A 17,964-nucleotide genomic window follows, 5' to 3' on the forward strand; every position below is an offset into this window, starting at 1 on the left:
TACATTTGTAAACTAATGAAATGATAATAACACAAATCATCCCATGTAGCTGACTTTGGCCAAGAGGCAGGGTCCATTGTGGACTGGCAACAAGAAAAATCAGTTTACAATCACATTTAACGAAGTATACTAATAATTTAAATAGGCGATAGGAGGGACAACCCTTAGGCTCAAAGGACACTTATATGGAACCAGAAATCACTTCTTCCAACTGTAGTTGTAGTTGTGCATGGTGATCTGTGTGAGAGCTGCCTTTCCCAGACTGGAGGATTGTTGCAGCTGCTGGAGCGAGGCTGGATTCAGGCCAAATGCTGACAGGTCTGCTGACACACTCGCTGACTATCCCAAACAAAAAATGCAAAGGTAAAAGCAAAGTGAATCCAAATGGACTGTTGCTCTTACTATAATCTTTGTGCAATACCTGTTGCTTGGTTCCATGAATATTCAGGACTGCTGTGGGCGTGTGTGTATAAAGCATGGCTGAGAAATTTCCTTTCTGTGCTGGCCGAAGCAATGTTGTAATGGCATGGAGAGAAGTTGGCAGTATAGGTCCTTAAGCATATAAAAAAAAAGTTTAGTTTCTGCCTCCTAGGTTTGGATTCCGCCACTTTCCCTCACCTGTTATCTCCATGCTGCTAATATTCTCGTAGGCAGAACCAACCTGGCTCTTCACATTTACACAACGAGCCTAAAATACAGATTTTATTAATGAGCTTTTTCCTTATTTTCAAAAACATTTGCCCCTCAACTACTGCATTTGCTACCTGTGTTTACCTTTAGCGAATGCATCGCAGCACCTCGAAACGCAACGGGGGCCAGAATGGTGGGTGGTAGGCCCGCCTGAGAACCTGCCGCTGCCACCAGACTCTTACAGTTGATGAGGAAGTTGACGAGTGTAAACGTGTGTGGTCCCTCCACGAACACCACAGACCCCGGCTTGTGGTCGACACTCACTTTTCGACCACCCGTATTCCTGGATGACAAGAGTGAAGGAGGACAAAACGGCAAAGGGGAACCGGCGAGCGGCAGTTGGAGGCTAGAGGATACAGTTGGATGCTGATTCCTTCCGGCTTCTTGATCTTTTCCTGGACTCCCATCTCTTTCAACCACGAGAGGCTGCTACCTTCGTCCTCGTCATCATCCTCGAGACAATCCGTGGAGCACTCGTCTTCTTTGCACTCTGACCTTTAGCCATAAAAGATTATGAGCAAGTGTCTGAATCTATAAACTATCAAATATCTTACTCTTTCTGCTGTGACGTTTCCTCGTCGCCAAGACTTTGTGGCTCTCTGCTTGCTGGCCTTTCTTCCACTAGAGGCAGACTGAACTCAATACCTAACCGTGGATAAGGACAGGGATGAATTGAATGAACTCCATGGTGGCATTGGCGAAACCTCACCGTCAGCCCTCATGGCTTCTCGAAGGCCTTTGGTCGTAGGAGAAAGCAGAGCATTTATGCTGCCCGAACCTGCCAGTCCAGCTGCCCGGAACAAGACTGTGAACTGAAAGAACACAAAAGAAATGCTCTCAGACCCACAGGAGCACAGACTAAATCGCAATTAGCAACAGTATTACACCAAAACTTAATGTATTTACTGGAATTTAACCTATTCCTTCAAATTATCTCTTCAAATTTGCCTTGCTTGTAATGAACACTTTTATCTGGTGTGTGGAATTGTTTATGTAAGGTTTTCTTAAATTTAAAGATAAAACCTTAAGTTACAACTTTGAGCAAGAGGAACGAACAAAAGACATGACATCAGTGTTTGAAGATACACTCAAAAGTTAAGGTACCGCTTAAGTATTGTTATTCTGCTTAGCAGCACACTGTATTCTATTTCTTCTAAATTCATTTTTCGCATTTTATTAGATATTAGGTAAAGTGATGAAGTCAATCAGTACCTGATAAGAGCAGACATAGAAGTAAGGACATAGCCTGGCTTTTAGGAGACTGTAGAGCGACGACAGACTGGCTGACCTGTACAAAAAGTCTTGGGAATTATTTGTTTGCATTTGTTAAAAAATATATATATATAAAACCGCAGTGTGTTTGACGGCTGAAGGCACCAATGTCAAATAAAAACACAAATATAACAAAGCATAAAAAATGACCAAGCAATGACTCAAATTATCAAGCTTATAAAGTAATATAACATCTGGGGCATGTTTGCTTGATGGTGTGCCGCTGGATTAATTTGATGTTGAATATGTGAATTGGTAGCAGGCTCATTCTTACCATTCGCTCATAAGAACCTGCTGCAGTTCTAAATCATGTGCCCAAGGGGCACTTTTTCCAGTAAATCTTCGCTCTGCATTGATCCTGGGGAAAAGAGGCACCCAAGGCAAGCTAGGGTGTTGCCAATAGATCAGACTCTGCTGAAAGGCACAGCGAAGCTCCGTGCATGACTTTGGATCCTGTAGCAGGTGCAGCAAAGAAAAAACAACAACAAAAATCAAATGTCCATTTTCAAAACGAGCAACAATTGTATGTACCTGCAGGTTATGGGACAACGTGCTAAATTGGGCACGACAGTGCCGGCTGAGCCCCGAGGCTTCCTCCTGAGCTTTGGGATGCTCACACCAAGACAGCGGCAGGGGGGACGTGAAAAGGAGACGAGTTTTCAAGCTCCAGTCGGAGGGATACTCTATGCACAGAGGGGCTGCTATGGAACAAGGAGAAATGGCCTGTGGGCTCTGAATGGGGAGAAATGTAAAAAATATATATAAACATGTATGATGCAGTCTACCTCTCGTGGAATTTGGTGAGAATTTCATTCGAAATTGAACCAAAATGTCCATTTGTAGTGCATGCAAATTCAATGTTGTCTGTCACTCTCTTGCATTAATAACCATAAACTATTCTGCAGGGTAGAATTATCCTCCTTATGTACCTTCACCAGATGCGTTTTAACATCTTCCTCGCTTTCCTCGAAGAGAGAGTCATCCTCAGAGAGAGAAACCTTCTGTTGGAGGAAACACTTTACAATTTTGAACAAACATCACCTGCACAAAGTTCCAACTTGGAAGTCAAAACTATGAACCGGGCTGGCAAACGTGATCAATAACTCACCTGCTTGTCGTTTTCATGTCGGGATGCATCTTCTAATGTCGTCAACAATTCTGACAACGTAAAATCGTTGCTTTTAGTTGTCAAATCTTCTCTTATTGTTATACTTTTCCCGGTTTGGCCGCCTGTCGCGTCGTCCTCGACTTCTTTTCCTTCGTCGTTATAAATGAGACGTTTCTTCCTCGGGCCATGTCTGTTCTCAATGTTTGCAAAGGGGTTTCTGCGTTTGAAATTTCCGCTGGATCGAGTGTGATTACTGGGGAAAAGTGGCCCGGGGGAGAAGGGACGAATACACGGGGGAGGGTTGCTTTCCTCCGGGCTGGTGAAAGCTTCGCTCCGGGCCCTTTTCCTTCGCATCCGCATAATGTCCGATGGTCGTTTGAAGCTGGGGGAATAGCTTGATCCTTCTGACATTGTGGAGACAACTAATTCGTCCATTACGTCCTAAAAAATAAGAAAGAATAATGGTGTAGATGTAATCCGCAAACTGGTTGATTTTGAAACCTGGCGCTTGACAGTGACGACTTGCTTTTTCTTCTACGAATACAATGGCAGTGTGCATCTAGAGTTGTGATGCATTACTGCCATCTAACAAACAGATAATGTATTACAAGCTCGTTATTATTATTATTATTTTCCTTCATGTAATGCAATGCCTTTGTAATCGCTTAATTGTTCTTGTTAAGTGTCCAGGTCTGAGTGGCCGATTCCCCCTCTTCACATTTGAGTTTGAGATGATTATAGAAATAAAAGGCAACAAATCAATATTTCATCTTTTATTACATAGCAGTGAATAATAATTTACAAAACACATTTGAGGCAAATTATACACAAATGTTAGGCTTTGAAAATAACCAAACATGCATTATTTTGTATTCGGATTCATTTTTAAAATTTTGCACATTGTTAGAACATCCCACACACAAGTAAGTGGAGAACATGCAAACTCCAAACTGAAGTAAGATTCAAACCTTGTCGCAAAACTATGAGACAGACATGCTAACCACTCAACTACCTTGCTTTTCAGATAGATAGGTATAAACAACAATGTTTGAGCAGATTAAAGTAATTTCTAATGTGGTAATTCAAAATATCACATTGATTTTGGTCAAGAGGTCAACATTGTGAACTATTGACATATGTAGCTATTGTTGATGTTTATTGTATTGTTTACAATTTGGCCATTTTAATTTAATATCAAAGGTTCTTAATCTGGGGATTACCCCACTTGTGTGAGAGCCCCTTCCATGAAAGAAATGTAATCGACAGTCGGAAAATTGAAGGGATTAGTCTGCTTTCAAATGCTCAAAGGCTGGCCTCTAGGTTGGAGTTTCTGGATTATCACAGGGATTAAAGAAATAAAACCTGACTTGAACTAGAGAAACGAATGCAGCAATTACCTAAAATATGTTTAAAGCCCTGGTCTAAACATTAAAGTGGTACCTTATTTTAGGAGTGCTCCAATGTACAAAGCTTTCGAGACAAGAGATGTCACTTGGTGCTTAGTTGCCTTTGTGTTGCGTGCAAAAGTTATTCCTTTATACAAACTCACAATCTAAGGTCACCACCAGTTTTAAAAGTGAAGGTACAGGCAACTTGTTTTGTGCTTGCATATTTCTCAAGTTATTTTGTGCCTTATTTCCCTTTTCTAATGTCAGTTCCGAAGAAAGAGTGTTGACAAGAAGCCATTGATTTGATCCTTGAAAACAAAATTGTGCATGCTAAATTTGGGTGAATCTGTATAAGGATCAGTAAATTATGCAATATGTTGAAGGACCTGATTAAAATTATTTCCACACTTCATCCATTAAAATGATGAAGCTGCTAAAAGTGAGCAAATACTCAGACATTTTATTATGAATATTTCATTATCATACATAAAATTGTAAATTGTTGTTAATTCATTAAAACGATGTTGGTGTTTTTTGAGTGCAACGCATGATAACCTTTACATTAATTTCAATTGAAAATATTAATTTGCAATACGTGTGATTTGAATTACACTGTACGGTATGTGCATGTCATGGAAAATATTCAACTCATAAATCATTGTACCACTGTAAAAAAAAAAATCAGTTAAAACCAGTTGGAACTAAGAATGTACAAACATGACCTTATATTTTAGACATCTTTAATTGGACAGTGGGAAAAACTGGAAGAACTGAAGGAAGGTCATTGAACCATTAAAACCTACTGCGATGATTCTGTTCTACATGAAATTGAATGAAAAAGTCTGTTGAGTCCCATCAGTAAGGTCTCCAGACAGCTTCTACATTTGCTGGGGAGCTACTGTGGCTAGACTCAACTTCCACTGCTACCCCTTCATTCTGACTGGGCAAAGATGGGTGCAAGAGGGGGGAACCTGTCGAGGCATTAGTGCAAGGCGGTAGAATTCTTTGCGGGGAACGCGAATCAGCCCCGCCGCCTCCCCCTGCCATCATGGAGAACTGGTATGAGCCCGCAGATGTAGAGTAGTACACGTGATATGGCGAGGAGGTGGACTGGAAGGGCCTGTTTTGGGCCTGATGAGGGGCATTAGACGGGTATGGAGACGGGAGGTAAGTGTGATACCTCCCGGCGGGTGTAGTGGCCATAGCTGTCGCCATGCTGATTCCGAGAGCACCGTTGGAGACGGGATTGTGTGGGGGTGTGTAGGTAAAGGCAGCTGCCGTGGGAGGGTAATGTACACGCGGGTCCGAGAAGCGTGTGTCTGGTAAGGATGGAACCGACGTGAAAGATCGTTCCAAAGTCACCCTCGGGTCACCAAATGCAGTCAAGTCTGGACCTGAAAAAGAAAAATGGTAATGATTTATTGTTTTATTCATCATATGTGAGTATGCATGTACTGTATTACCTGAAAGACGTGAGGAAAGGTCGCCAAGTGATGAACGACTTGGTGAAAGGGGATTGGTCGAGTGGATGCTGGGTGTGGCTATCTGGCCAAGGTAAGGATAAGATTGTTCGTAGGACCATGATGGAGAGGACTGTATCTGTCGTCCTTCTAAAAGAAGAATATTGAAAAAACATTCATTACTTACCATTTAGTGTTAGATTTTTCAACACGTGTCCAAAACATTTGTCTGTCTTAAACTCACTGAAATGGTTATCGAGGCCTTTATTACTCCAGAAAAGCATTATGTTATGTTATCGTTTTGAAGATCTTTTTTTTAAATGTATGTAATCTTGCAGTATTTCTGATTTCCAATTATGTTTTCAAAATAAAGTTTTCAAAACCAAAAAGAAAACCGTGCAAAGCCAAATGATCAGACAGACAAGGACTTCATTGATTCCTCAAGACTCATCCCCACAAATCTTATTATGTGTGGCAATGTATAGCCTCCATGTGCCTGTATGCACTCCTTACAATGCTGCCCCATCTTTCCGTTCCCCCGGACATGACAGGTGGTCCCTAGGGGAATCTCTTGATGTCAGCCCGCCAGCTCATGGAAAGATTATGGTGCAAGAGAGCGCACCACATTGAGTAATATACTACATTTCTTCTAGATCTTGTTATGATAGGGAACTTTACATCTAGCATATAGTACAGGTGGGTGATGCATATTACGTGTCAAGACCCCACTTCTTACCATTCGCTATCTGTGCGTGTGTGGGACTGGAGAACGAGGCCGAGTGCAATGCAGCCGCCGACTGTCGCGTGTTACAACTGGACGTCTGATGATGATGGTGAGGATGCGGATGGTGGGGATGCGGGTGATGGTGGTGGTGATGTGGGGGGGTCACTCTCATGGAGGTCCGTCTCAGTTGCTCCAGCTCTGTGAGCCTCTCAGAAAAGGCCAACGACCCAGGCTTAATGTCATCAATTTTCTGCCGGTGACCTAATAGAAGATTTCATTACTTAGCTAATACAAAGTATCGGGCTATTCTAATATGCCTCTGGATACCACAAGAGGACGCTAAAGCATTTTTTTTTACATTAGATAAATCATACCAGCTGACGCTTTTTACTACCAAGTTATTTTGCGGAGAGTAACAAATGCTATGAAAGGATAGGTTCATAGAAATCTAGCTTGCTGAATTCATTCATAGCAAGTTTTGAATAGGAGTGATACTGTACTTCCAGAAAACACCCTTAAAGCTTGTAAAATTATTAAGGTATAAAAAAAATGATGATCTGTTACTTACGCCGTGGCTCTCGGGGCCCATCCACTGTGATTTTAATTGCTCTCTGGTACGTTGCTACCTGAGAGGGGTTCGTGAACACGGTGATGGTCAGGGTGAAACTCTTGCCTATCAGAAGTGAAGAAAAAAAGGGATTAAGAGATAAGGGGGAAAAGAGATAAACATCCCTTTATGGCTAAAAATGTACATTAACATCTGTTTACATTAATATCTGTTCATTTACACTGGATTATACAGAAAATGTATTATTAGACTTGACTCTAAAACCAAGTAGTCTGAATCTACTTTTGCAAAACAGGAAGCTCTGAGTAATGCTCATCAAGTTCATCTTTCTTTCATCATCCTAACATCATCAGAGCAAAATTGTTTGGTATATAAACAATTTGCTATCCAACCAAGGACTTTTACAGTACACACTAGTAGTTCTCAAAATGTGTACACTACAGCCATTACCACCACAAATAATACCAAATACTACCTACAGTAGTGTATTCGTCAATCTATTGTCTATTATAATCTATTTCTTGGGTGGCAGATATTGTAAAAGTTGGCTAGTATTCTAATTTCTTCCCTTTAATGAGTGAATAACGGGTTTGATCAATGTTTATCTTATTTGAAAACATAATAACATTTGAGCTAGAAACACTTTTCAAGCATACTGTTATTTACAACATCTCCACACACTGCTATATTAAATAGATAAATCAATTTGCCTAACTGTTGGCCACACAGACTGTGTGTGTCTGTAAGCGAGGAGGAAGTGAGGGGTGACTACGAGGAAGTTGTTTTGAATACTGACTTTTATTCATTTGCACGTTCCCCTACATCTCTTTTTTTTGTATGCATATCAGCGCAGTGTGTGTATAAGTGTTGTTTTAGCGCGTGCATCTAATTTTGCACGTGAGCATACCCCTCCCACTGCGCCCGACGAATCGAAGGTCGTTGAATCGGGCTACTTGGTTTTTAATAGCGGCCGAAGCGTTGCGCAGCTCTGCTGAGTAGTTCTCGTCGTTTCCTGCCATCACTGTCACCATGGTGCCATCGGGGACCTCGCCGAGAGCGACCACCTGGTGATGTTCCCAAAAAAAAAAAAAATAGGTTCAAAGAGTTGGACTATGATAGATGAATAATTATTACTTATACTGTGGTAGCTAAATTATAATGAAAGGGGCATTGGTAGCCATGGAGTCATTATTTAGTGTATTGTGCATCTTACACTTAAAAACTGCAATTTAGGTCCACATTGTCATTCTGAGACAATAAACAAATATTGATGCTCATTTTACTAATACATATAACTTTACTACTTCAAATAATAATGATAAATTGGTTTTATAAAGAATTTTCTTTGATATGCAAAACGTATGACTTATTTAAGAACTACATGCTTGTATTTAATTATTAGTTCAAAAAATGAATACTGCAATGAAATACAATAGTTTTATGAATCATATGACAAACAGCACAATATTTCAAAATTACTGTTTACATAGCCATAAATTAGGATATATCAGAAGGTGAGAAGCAATTAGTTCATAAGTGAGCATTTACTGTGTGAACATGTATAAACAAATGTTAATGTTGGTGTTGATTTGTTTTTTTATTTACATTAACTAGTAAATGTTTTCATGTGTTCATTCATTTGTTGTATTTTCAAATCATTTATCAGATTGCATTGCATTCATTTGTCTGGTGTCAAATATTACAATAATTTTACAAATAAATAGAAAATGGTTGTTGCAGATTGCTCCTGTTTTGGTTCAAAATCTTGAGAAGTGATTCTGATAATGCCCAGAGAGGGACACGCGGGCTATAGAAAAAACATAACTCCTCAAAAACCTCAAGGATTTGTAGCCATGTTGTAAAATGAATGCAATATTTCAAAAAATAATAACACTAAACATTCTTTTATATGCAAGTTTAATTACATTATAGGCGAAGAATATTTAACTCAGTTTCAGAACTTTGTAGAAACATAGCCCCATAAAATGGACGCAGAAATGTATACTATTTGATAGGTGTCGAAGTGCGCATTGGACAAATCATCTGTTATCTCAAAGAGGTAAGTGGCACTTCATTAAAATGCATAACGCAGCTTGCATGGGGGGGTTCAAAGTGTGAGCGGCGAGCTAATGCAACAAACCCACTAAATGAATCAGTGGTGCGGCTAAAAGCCACTTTTCCCACAAATGCATTTTTGCCTGAAAGTGCAGGAAAAGCATACAAAAGCATCAACAGGATGTAACATGAGCATTAAACCATGGCAGTATACAAGTACTAGAATATTCCATATGCGCAGGATGTAGTTAGTTAACATTACTTAGAGGTTTTGAAATAATTTTGCAAGTCATTTACTTGTATGCCACATCGCTACAGAAGAGCTCATGAGCGGGTGAACTAAAGCACTAATGTCAAACTGAACGTGGGGTTCAAAATGCATCCAAGTGCATCATTTTATTCGGCCTGCTAAACCAAATGTTGTGCAAAATGTGTTTTTCTGACAAACTGCTGCTTACCAACATTTGATATTGTCTTTTATTATAAATAACACTAGTATAGTGTAAGCATATTTAGTTGAGCAATCTCCATTTAAAATCAAATGAACAGTAGTTGTACAAAGTAATTTCACAACTATTGAGTCCATCCATTTGTTGCTCATGTATACAATATTATGTTGAGGTGATTGCACATTTCCTCTCATAACCGCCCACTGAAGGAAACCACAACTATTCTAAGAGTCTCGCAGTAAAATGTCACCCTTGATCTAAAACCTTTTTAAAGCAGCTACGTTCAAACAAGAAAAATAAAAATAGAAAGTTCTTCTCACCTTAAAAGCGATAGGCAGGGTTTTGTTGCACCTCCAATGTGAGGGCAACACTGAACATAGGAAGTTGGGACTATCTGTTTTTACCAGCTCTCCCGGATGCTCCGACAGTACCTGTGAAAAAGATAAATAAGTTTGCCATAAGTTTGCTTTTCCATAAAGAAAAAAAAAGTAGCCATTGCTGTCAAGCCTACCATGTCACGGTCAGCCATGCGCAATTTGCCCACCAGGGATGCTCCGCCTCCAGCCTCCTGGGCACCCAGTGCCTCAGCCATCTTTCCCCCCGAGGCCAGGGTAGTTGATGGAGGAGTGTAACGCCGGCCAGGGCAGGGGTCTGAAAGAAGCAATGATTTACAGGCTGAATTTAAAATACACCTGTAAAATCATTTCTATTTTAAATACAGGCACACAAACATACACAGCAGTACAATAGGAAAAGTTATATGATTGCATTTTTATTGAGCTGTCAGCCAGTCATACTGTGACTATTTGCAGTGATTTCAGGATACCGGAGCTCAAATTACTCCTCAGTTTTGTGCATCATGCTGGTACCAAATCAGACCACATGACACAATGTCAATGTGTTCACAATGTATTCGTGTGCCTGTCACATGTGATAGTTAATAAGAATAAATACTCCCTTCATTTACAGTGACAATAATGTTCAACTTTGAGTGACACTACCAGAGAGCCAGGCGATTTGTTTGTAAATATGTTAATATGTTCATTTTAGTTATCTGTGCATTTTATAAAACGGGACAAATTAGGGCATTATTTAATATACAAAGTGTATTGACCCCGTAGAAGAAATAAATAATCAGTGTCTACTGATCTAATTATATTGTTTGAATTGTATTCATTAATTCCTTTTCAACCGTGCTTAACCTCGTTGGGGCTGTGGGGCACTGAAGCCTATCCCAGGAGACTTTGAGCTAATGGCACCCTAAACTGGTCGCCAGTCGGTCGTAGGGCATATATGGAGACCGACAACCAGCCCCACTCAGAATGACAACACCACCGAGTGGGAATCGATCCCACGCTGCCCACACCAATGTCAGAATTCTACTTAATAGCATCGCAACACAAGACTAAACTAACCCAATTAAAGAATAAAAACCAGACTGAATTTTACCTGTATATGATATAATGCAAAACACATATAATTATTCTTTTTACTCCACTCACCCCTTAAGTAATATCTACCCAAAAATTTACCTCCGCTTAAATTACCCTCATCTTTTTGTTTAATTCATGTTTAGGTTTTACAACATATTAATTTTAACCTTTTTAAAATATATATAATATAATTAGTATAATATGATATAACATAACATGACATAATATATTATAAGATAATACATTATATATAGAATATGATAACCTATAATATAATATTATAACACATAAATGAATTTTCGAACGCTTTACCGTATTTGGCGTCCCAAAGAAAGACCATTTGTGCGCTCTTAGTCAATCTCCTCCTCCTCCTTTCTTTTTTCTTCCCTCTTCTGGATGTCCGTTTCAAATTGTGTGTTCGTCAATAATAACTTCCTTTACTTCTTTCCCCTCGTGTAATAAAAAAAAAAAATCAAAAAGTCCAGGCACGTCATGGAACGAGAACGGCAGAGGAAATAAAGTGGTCAAGCGTGTTCAAAATAATAAAGCGTTCATATCAGCACTTGAAAGACACGTGTTGATGTGCATGATGGTTTGTGTCTCCTCGCTGAAAGAGCACTGACGCTCACAACCACTAGTTTTTTTTCTCACAACAGCCCGAGTAAGTACTTTGCGTCTCATCCGGGCGTGTGACCAGCCTGGCAAGTGCTGACAGCTGATTGGTTACTCAGCTACCCAAAACTAATCTGATTGGCTGTAAGGTTAACGGTCCAATCAGTTTCTTGTCCGTCCGGGAAGGTGAGAGAAAGAGGGCGTGGATGTTTTTGATTTAAATATTGGAATAATCTATGAAGAACATAATCAAAATCTAAATTTTTGTTTGAATTATTTGTACTTATCTGAAACTGTCGGTTTAAGGAATCAAGGCAAATATTTAAAAAATATATAGGAACAAAATCCTTCCTCTTCACACGAGACCCAATTTCCAATTAAAAACAAACAAACAAAAACGGTACAAATAATGGACAACCTACCTAACTGATCCAACTTTATTTATTCAAAACATTTCTACTTTAATCATTTGCGTATAGCGATTTTTTTTTTTTGCACATCTTCCCTAATGCTAACGTTTCATTATAGGTCATTTTATAACAGATTCCAGCACTTATTTAACATAAGAAAATTAGAAAAATATGATTGAGATATCTCCAAGAGATCCTTTTTATTCCACTTTTTTGACTGATTCAAGCCAACTTTTTATAATTCTTCTCAACGACATATTCAGAGTGAAAACTATGTTAGCACAATGCCACTAAATTTTCTACGCGGTTAGAACGTAATTTTAAAAAATGGCAGTTTACCTTAAAATTGCCTCATTTATTCGAAGAGGAATGTGAAACCCATTGTGTTGCTCACAATCCCAAAATGTGCAAAGGAGTGTATATATCGTTTGAAACTGAGAAGGAACTATGCCAATACACACAAGCACCAAGAAAAACACTGAATTCCATACACAGAGAGAAGATGCCAGAATTCAAGTGTTTCTTGCTTGAGAGGAACAAAAACAAACCCCCAAGTGACATAACACTTCATTTCAATGAAGTAACTAATTACATTACGGTTCCACAAGCTAACATATCTAATCATAAATAATCTCATGGGAGGTTGAAGGAAGACGTGTTCAATTCCCCCCCCCCCCCCCCCCCCATTCACTTACACCACAAATTTGAACGCCTTGTTTCCTGTTAATACAGAAAAAAGTAAGACAATACCACTTTCCATCCAATAGGGGACAGTGAGGGATCGAAGTGATTGTTGTGTTCAAGTCAATATCCTTAAGAATTACATACAGGGACGTTTTTCTCACCCCGATTTATTTACATTTATGTTGGGGAATCCTGAGTCGGAAAACTGAAGGATGATAAAACACTTGCACCATTGAAAACTGTCTCAAAATTATATACAGCATGCAGACGTTTCAATTTCTACTGTCCTGTTTTGTATAGATTGGTTGGCATTCTGATGTCCATTCATTCATCCATCCATCTTGTCTTATCAAAGTCATCACAAGGGTCGCAGGGGTACTGGAGCCTATTACAGCCAGCAGTAGGCCGAGTACACTGTTCATTGATACACAATGGGACAAACAACCATCCACTTTCATCCAAAATGGAAATGTAAAGTGCTCAAGCAGCCTACTATAAATGTTTTGGGGATGTGGGAAGAAAGCTGAGTACCTGGACAAAACCCACACAAGAGAAAATGCAAAGGCCACACAGGAGGGCCAAAACCCACAAGTGATAAAACCCTCGATCTTACAACAGTGAAACGGATGTGCTAACCACTCATTCACCATATGGGTTGCTTTCTTGTGTGATTAATATAATAAAATGGTCATTCAAACTCAGTCCTGTAAATTTTACAGAGTTTTTTTTATGAAAGTTCTTAATAAGGGAGAATTTTATCTCATCTCATCTTATCTCATTTTCTGAACCGTTTTATCCTTAGGGTCATGGGGGGTGCTGGAGCCTATCCCAGCTGACTCTGGGCCAGAAGGGGGACACACGCTGAATTGGTGCCAGCCAATCGCAGGGCAAAGGGATCATTTTATGAAACATGAAAATATATATACGGTGCGCAAAAAATAAAAAATACATAGACAAATTACGTTCAGTCAATTCAAGACTCGCTAGAGAGCCTGTAATTCTCTTCTTAAAATTTGGGATAGCAACCTTGATATTTAAGATGATGCTGTGAGATTTAAGCAAAGTCCACATTTTTATTGCTTCACAGCTGCTGTCTGAAGAGTTTTGAGAAAATGCCAGTCTGCCCCTGTGGCCAAAGGGGAATGATAAAAAATGTAAACGCCTATTTTCTCGTCTGCCCCAGAGCTGGACGCGATGTGATTTGCCCTCGGAAATATTTATATTTTACAATCTGAACAATTGCCCAGTTCACTTAAAAACAAGCATACTAGTTTTTCTATATTTTAAATCAAATAACCAATTTGACAAGTATTTATACCACTTAAAATCAGATCACCGTATGTTCTATTACGGAACCTAATTGGATTAATTGGATTGTATATGAACATTTTTGGTCTCCACTTTGAAGAGATTACTTGTTCAATCAGACAAAACTTATTTTTTCTTTGTAATTTTGAATATATGTCATGTTTTTAACAAAGAAAAAATAATCATCTTTTCAAATCATATAAATCTATAGAGGTAATATAGCTTCATGATTTATTTAAATGGTAATTTTATACTAACTATTTATACATATATATTTTTTTCATTTTCATGAGATGTATCGATTGCAAGAAAACATGCAGAAAGTCTAATAAAAAAAAAATACACAGTAGACAATAAGTTTCATCTGATCATGAAATCCCCTAAAGTAAATTTCAGATAATAATTCCTGAGACATGCAGCCATTTCCGATATTAACGCGATAAATCTTTTGGGTGGCATCACAATTAAGCATGATTACAACACAATATGTCAAAATGCCCTTTTAAAAAACCTCTGAAAGAACACCAGAAAGAGAGAAACTAAAATTACAATGATAACTTGTAAGAAAAGCTGCTACATTACCAAAGAGTTCGCTGCCTGATCGGCCCTTCCTCATCAAGAACATGGCCAAGGACAGTGGACCGGAACCAGAAAAAGCTCCTGGGTTCATGCTTGGATCCTCGCTGGGTGACGACGGCTTGTTCAAATTCCACCTCGAGCCCAAAGAAAACAAAATACACAAATAAAAAGAATGCCTGAAGTGCTGTTAAGGAGATGACCGATCCTAAAGAGAGAGAAGTCTCCTCCATCAAGACTTTTTATACTCTCATTCATATCTCCATCCTTCCCTCTCTATCATAAAAAAACAAAAACAAAAAAAAACAAAATGTGAAGCAAAAGAGTGGCCAGTCAAGCTGAATTCATCGCCTCCTCTAAAGCTCGTAGCCACAGGGGACGTGAGTCCACTTTGCCCTCAGGCACATTCGCAGCTGCTAATTTCATTTTCACCTGCCACTCAGTTCCATGTACTTCATTTTTGGGGTCACACCCATCTTCTCCCAGCTCTTTGCTTAATTTTTCCAACCATTGCTCAGAAGACTGTAAAAAAAAGCAAATGATGAAAACATTATGAAGTGGTATGAAAAACTTGCCAGACAATTTGCATTGTTGTTTATTTATTTAGTTATTTAGTTATTTATTTATTTATCTTCAGGTTGTCATTTTCATCTATGATACCTTTCATCTTTTCAGGGACAGCTTATTGACACTTAAGACATATAATGTTTTCATAAGGAAAGGGATTTTTAATTTTATTTTTGTTTATGTTCCATGAGCTCCTGACACATGTAATTAGATTGTTGAGAATTAAAAAAAAAACTTTTAGAATCAGTGTTAAAGCACTAAAGAGTTTAATCAAAAGTCTTTGTTTACAATTTAATTATCATAATTTACATTATAACCTTTTAATAATTCTACTGAAAAGTGTTATTTTAATTCTTAAATGTCTTGGAAAACATGCAAAAAGTCAAGATGATTATGAACAAAACAGACTTTCCAGAAGTCCAACATGACATAAAAAAAATGAAAATGATTTTACTTAGCATGTAGTCCCATTATAAATGTAAACTTTTACTAACTAAACACATTTTTTTAGTACAGGTAGTTACACCATGCAAGCACAGGCAGAACTGGTAAAACAAACCGTGGATTTGAAACTATGTAGTTGTGCGGCGCTGTCCATGGTGCTGAAGAAGCTAAGTGACCCTTAATATGGTCACACTTTTTACTCAAGTTGAAGGACAAATATCTGTAAATGAAGGCTCACAGGGCAAAATTGAATGCCTTGTTGTTTCATTCTCTTCTCAATAAGGCTTTGAAAATAAATGTCTCAATTCTACGTGCCATGTGATCGGCAACCGACACATCCAAGCGAATACTAGTTAGCACTTCACCCAAAATTGAATCGGTCAGACTGGTAGGGCCTTAAGACAAATACTTTTTATTAAAAATATCAAATAAACGTCGCTTTACCTCACACAAAAAAAAAAATAGCAGCAACGTGTCCCTTTTGCTGGATCTGCCCCAGGGCAGTGACAATGGAAAGACTGAGATCAATATTAGTATTTTACAGTCATGAACAACTTAAAATGGTCATTCAAACAAAAGGCTGATGGAGAAGTGGTGGGGTAGTTAGTGGGGGTGTAGAAGAAAAGGAGAAATAACACTTCTTCAAAATGATTTGGTGCAAAGGGTGATTGATTTGTGCATTAGATCAACTTCAGTAGATAAGCCCAGAAATTCTCACATCCGCTTATTTTCAAGTTAGTTAGTCAGTCAGTTCTAGCACTCACACACTCACCAGCACCGCAAAGACTTGCACACCTTTTTATAATTCATGGGCCAAATAGTGTGGATCCAGTAAATTTCCATTTCAAAGTAATTAATTGATTTTCTGACAGATCAGTTAGCAAGTGACAAATAAATACAAATAACCAGTATTTCAAAATACGAAAACAAATTTAACATCATGTTAACCTAAGCATAATTACAACAGCCAAAGCAAAGTAATTTGTGATGTTTTATTTTTTTTAAATATATTTTAAATTACTGTATAAACTGGACATATACAAATTAACGTATTTCCAGGTGAGCTAACACACCACTTGGATGCAAAATTGCAGTTATTTTCAAGGTCATTATTTTCTTTTGCATGTTGAATGGGATTTAGCATTAAAATAGTGAGGTTATTGTAGACAAAACAATATAAATATACAATGCTTATGCTTCAACCTTTCCATTCTTTGAGTTTGGAACATTTACCACATTTCCCTACTTTAGTTTAGCAATGTACTTTATTCATGTAATATGTACCTTAAATATATCAGTGTTTTTCCATCCTATTGCTAATTTATTAAAACAACCTGTAAAATGATTCCCTACTAAATAGTTGAAGTTTAGTACAAAGCAGACAGAGCATATAATGTGAACATAGTTTGCGCTAACTAAAGATTTTGAGCAAGCAAAAAATAAAAATCAGAATAAATCCATATAAAAAGGCCCAGGACTTGCCCAAGTTTCATCTTTTCAACATTTTTTTTGGCTTGAATATTGTCAGAAGAATGACTTTAAAAATGCAAAAAGTCTTCTTCCTTTGTGCATATGCGCAAGAATATTCAATTATTCAGCCAGACGAGCAGCTAATTCTTGCTAAACTAACGATTGATTTTCTGACACAAGAAATGAAGGACAGAGAAGAGTGAACACGGGGCGTAGCGCTTCAGATGCACACGGACGACGTGGGTCTGAAGGCTTGAAGGCGGGAGTAAGATGGGGAGGGACAGGGGGAGTCAAAAGTGAACGCGCATGTGTGGAGTGACACCGGCCGGGGCAGTGTGAGGGGGCCCACGAGATGGAGGCGGGAAGATGAAGGAGCCTCAGGCAGTGTTTAGTGCAGTTTGAATAGCTGAGCAGGTGCATTAGGCTGGGAGCGAGCACACGTAAGCCCGCTCCCTCTCCTTGTCTCTGCATTATGATATACTAAAGTTGAGGGAGCTACAGAATTTAGAATGATCTCTTCTTAAAAGTGGCCATTTTGGCTTCCCAACACACACAAACGTGTCCTGAATCACACACACACACACAGTCTTTCCACAAAACATTGGCTTTTGGCTACACATCAGGCCTCCAGTGCTGATATTGGACATTACAACACTCATTGGTTATTGGAAATGTCAATAAGAACTTTATTTTTTTTTATAAGAAATGTGGATTGACCTTAAAAAAGCAGACCATACCACTCCAAA

General features: G+C 38.6%; 2 protein-coding genes across 3 annotated transcripts in view; both read right to left on the reverse strand.

The window, feature by feature from the left end:
- Positions 1-12: 12 nt before the first annotated feature.
- Positions 13-3,644, reverse strand: donson (DNA replication fork stabilization factor DONSON). Its single transcript, XM_077725586.1, has 12 exons — positions 3,071-3,644; positions 2,892-2,963; positions 2,494-2,694; positions 2,237-2,415; positions 1,903-1,978; positions 1,400-1,502; positions 1,245-1,335; positions 1,048-1,185; positions 775-973; positions 619-688; positions 422-552; positions 13-339 (listed from the first exon to the last, which is right to left on the reverse strand). The coding sequence occupies exons 1-12, from the start codon at positions 3,503-3,505 to the stop codon at positions 199-201; spliced, it is 1,836 nt and encodes a 611-aa protein (XP_077581712.1). The 5' UTR covers positions 3,506-3,644; the 3' UTR covers positions 13-198.
- A 198-nt stretch (positions 3,645-3,842) lies between these two features.
- Positions 3,843-17,964, reverse strand: part of runx1 (RUNX family transcription factor 1) — a 43,755-nt gene continuing 29,633 nt past the window's right edge. The window contains exons 2-10 of one of the 2 annotated variants that reach the window (XM_077733476.1): positions 15,170-15,259; positions 14,744-14,874; positions 10,226-10,365; positions 10,035-10,145; positions 8,118-8,274; positions 7,211-7,315; positions 6,655-6,903; positions 5,922-6,068; positions 3,843-5,852 (exon numbers count right to left, since the gene is read on the reverse strand). In XM_077733476.1, the coding sequence (XP_077589602.1) occupies positions 5,314-5,852; positions 5,922-6,068; positions 6,655-6,903; positions 7,211-7,315; positions 8,118-8,274; positions 10,035-10,145; positions 10,226-10,365; positions 14,744-14,874; positions 15,170-15,213 (1,623 nt within the window). In that variant the 5' untranslated portion in view covers positions 15,214-15,259 and the 3' untranslated portion in view covers positions 3,843-5,313. Of the gene's footprint in view, positions 5,853-5,921; positions 6,069-6,654; positions 6,904-7,210; positions 7,316-8,117; positions 8,275-10,034; positions 10,146-10,225; positions 10,366-11,459; positions 11,770-14,743; positions 14,875-15,169; positions 15,260-17,964 lie in introns of those variants that run through there. The other variant, XM_077733554.1, reaches the window with a different exon arrangement.

The sequence above is a fragment of the Stigmatopora nigra genome, chromosome 1 (assembly GCF_051989575.1).
Source record: "Stigmatopora nigra isolate UIUO_SnigA chromosome 1, RoL_Snig_1.1, whole genome shotgun sequence".
In the NCBI taxonomy this organism is placed as follows: Eukaryota; Metazoa; Chordata; class Actinopteri; order Syngnathiformes; family Syngnathidae; genus Stigmatopora; species Stigmatopora nigra.

Excerpts from the sequence above, each read along its gene's own strand:
- donson (XM_077725586.1), bottom strand. The coding sequence starts at position 3,505 with ATGGACGAATTAGTTGTCTCCACAATGTCAGAAGGATCAAGCTATTCC. Across the intron at positions 1,186-1,244 it reads GAAACGTCACAGCAGAAAGA|GTCAGAGTGCAAAGAAGACG; the intron begins GTAAGATATTTG and ends TTATGGCTAAAG. Across the intron at positions 689-774 it reads CTGCGATGCATTCGCTAAAG|GCTCGTTGTGTAAATGTGAA; the intron begins GTAAACACAGGT and ends TCTGTATTTTAG.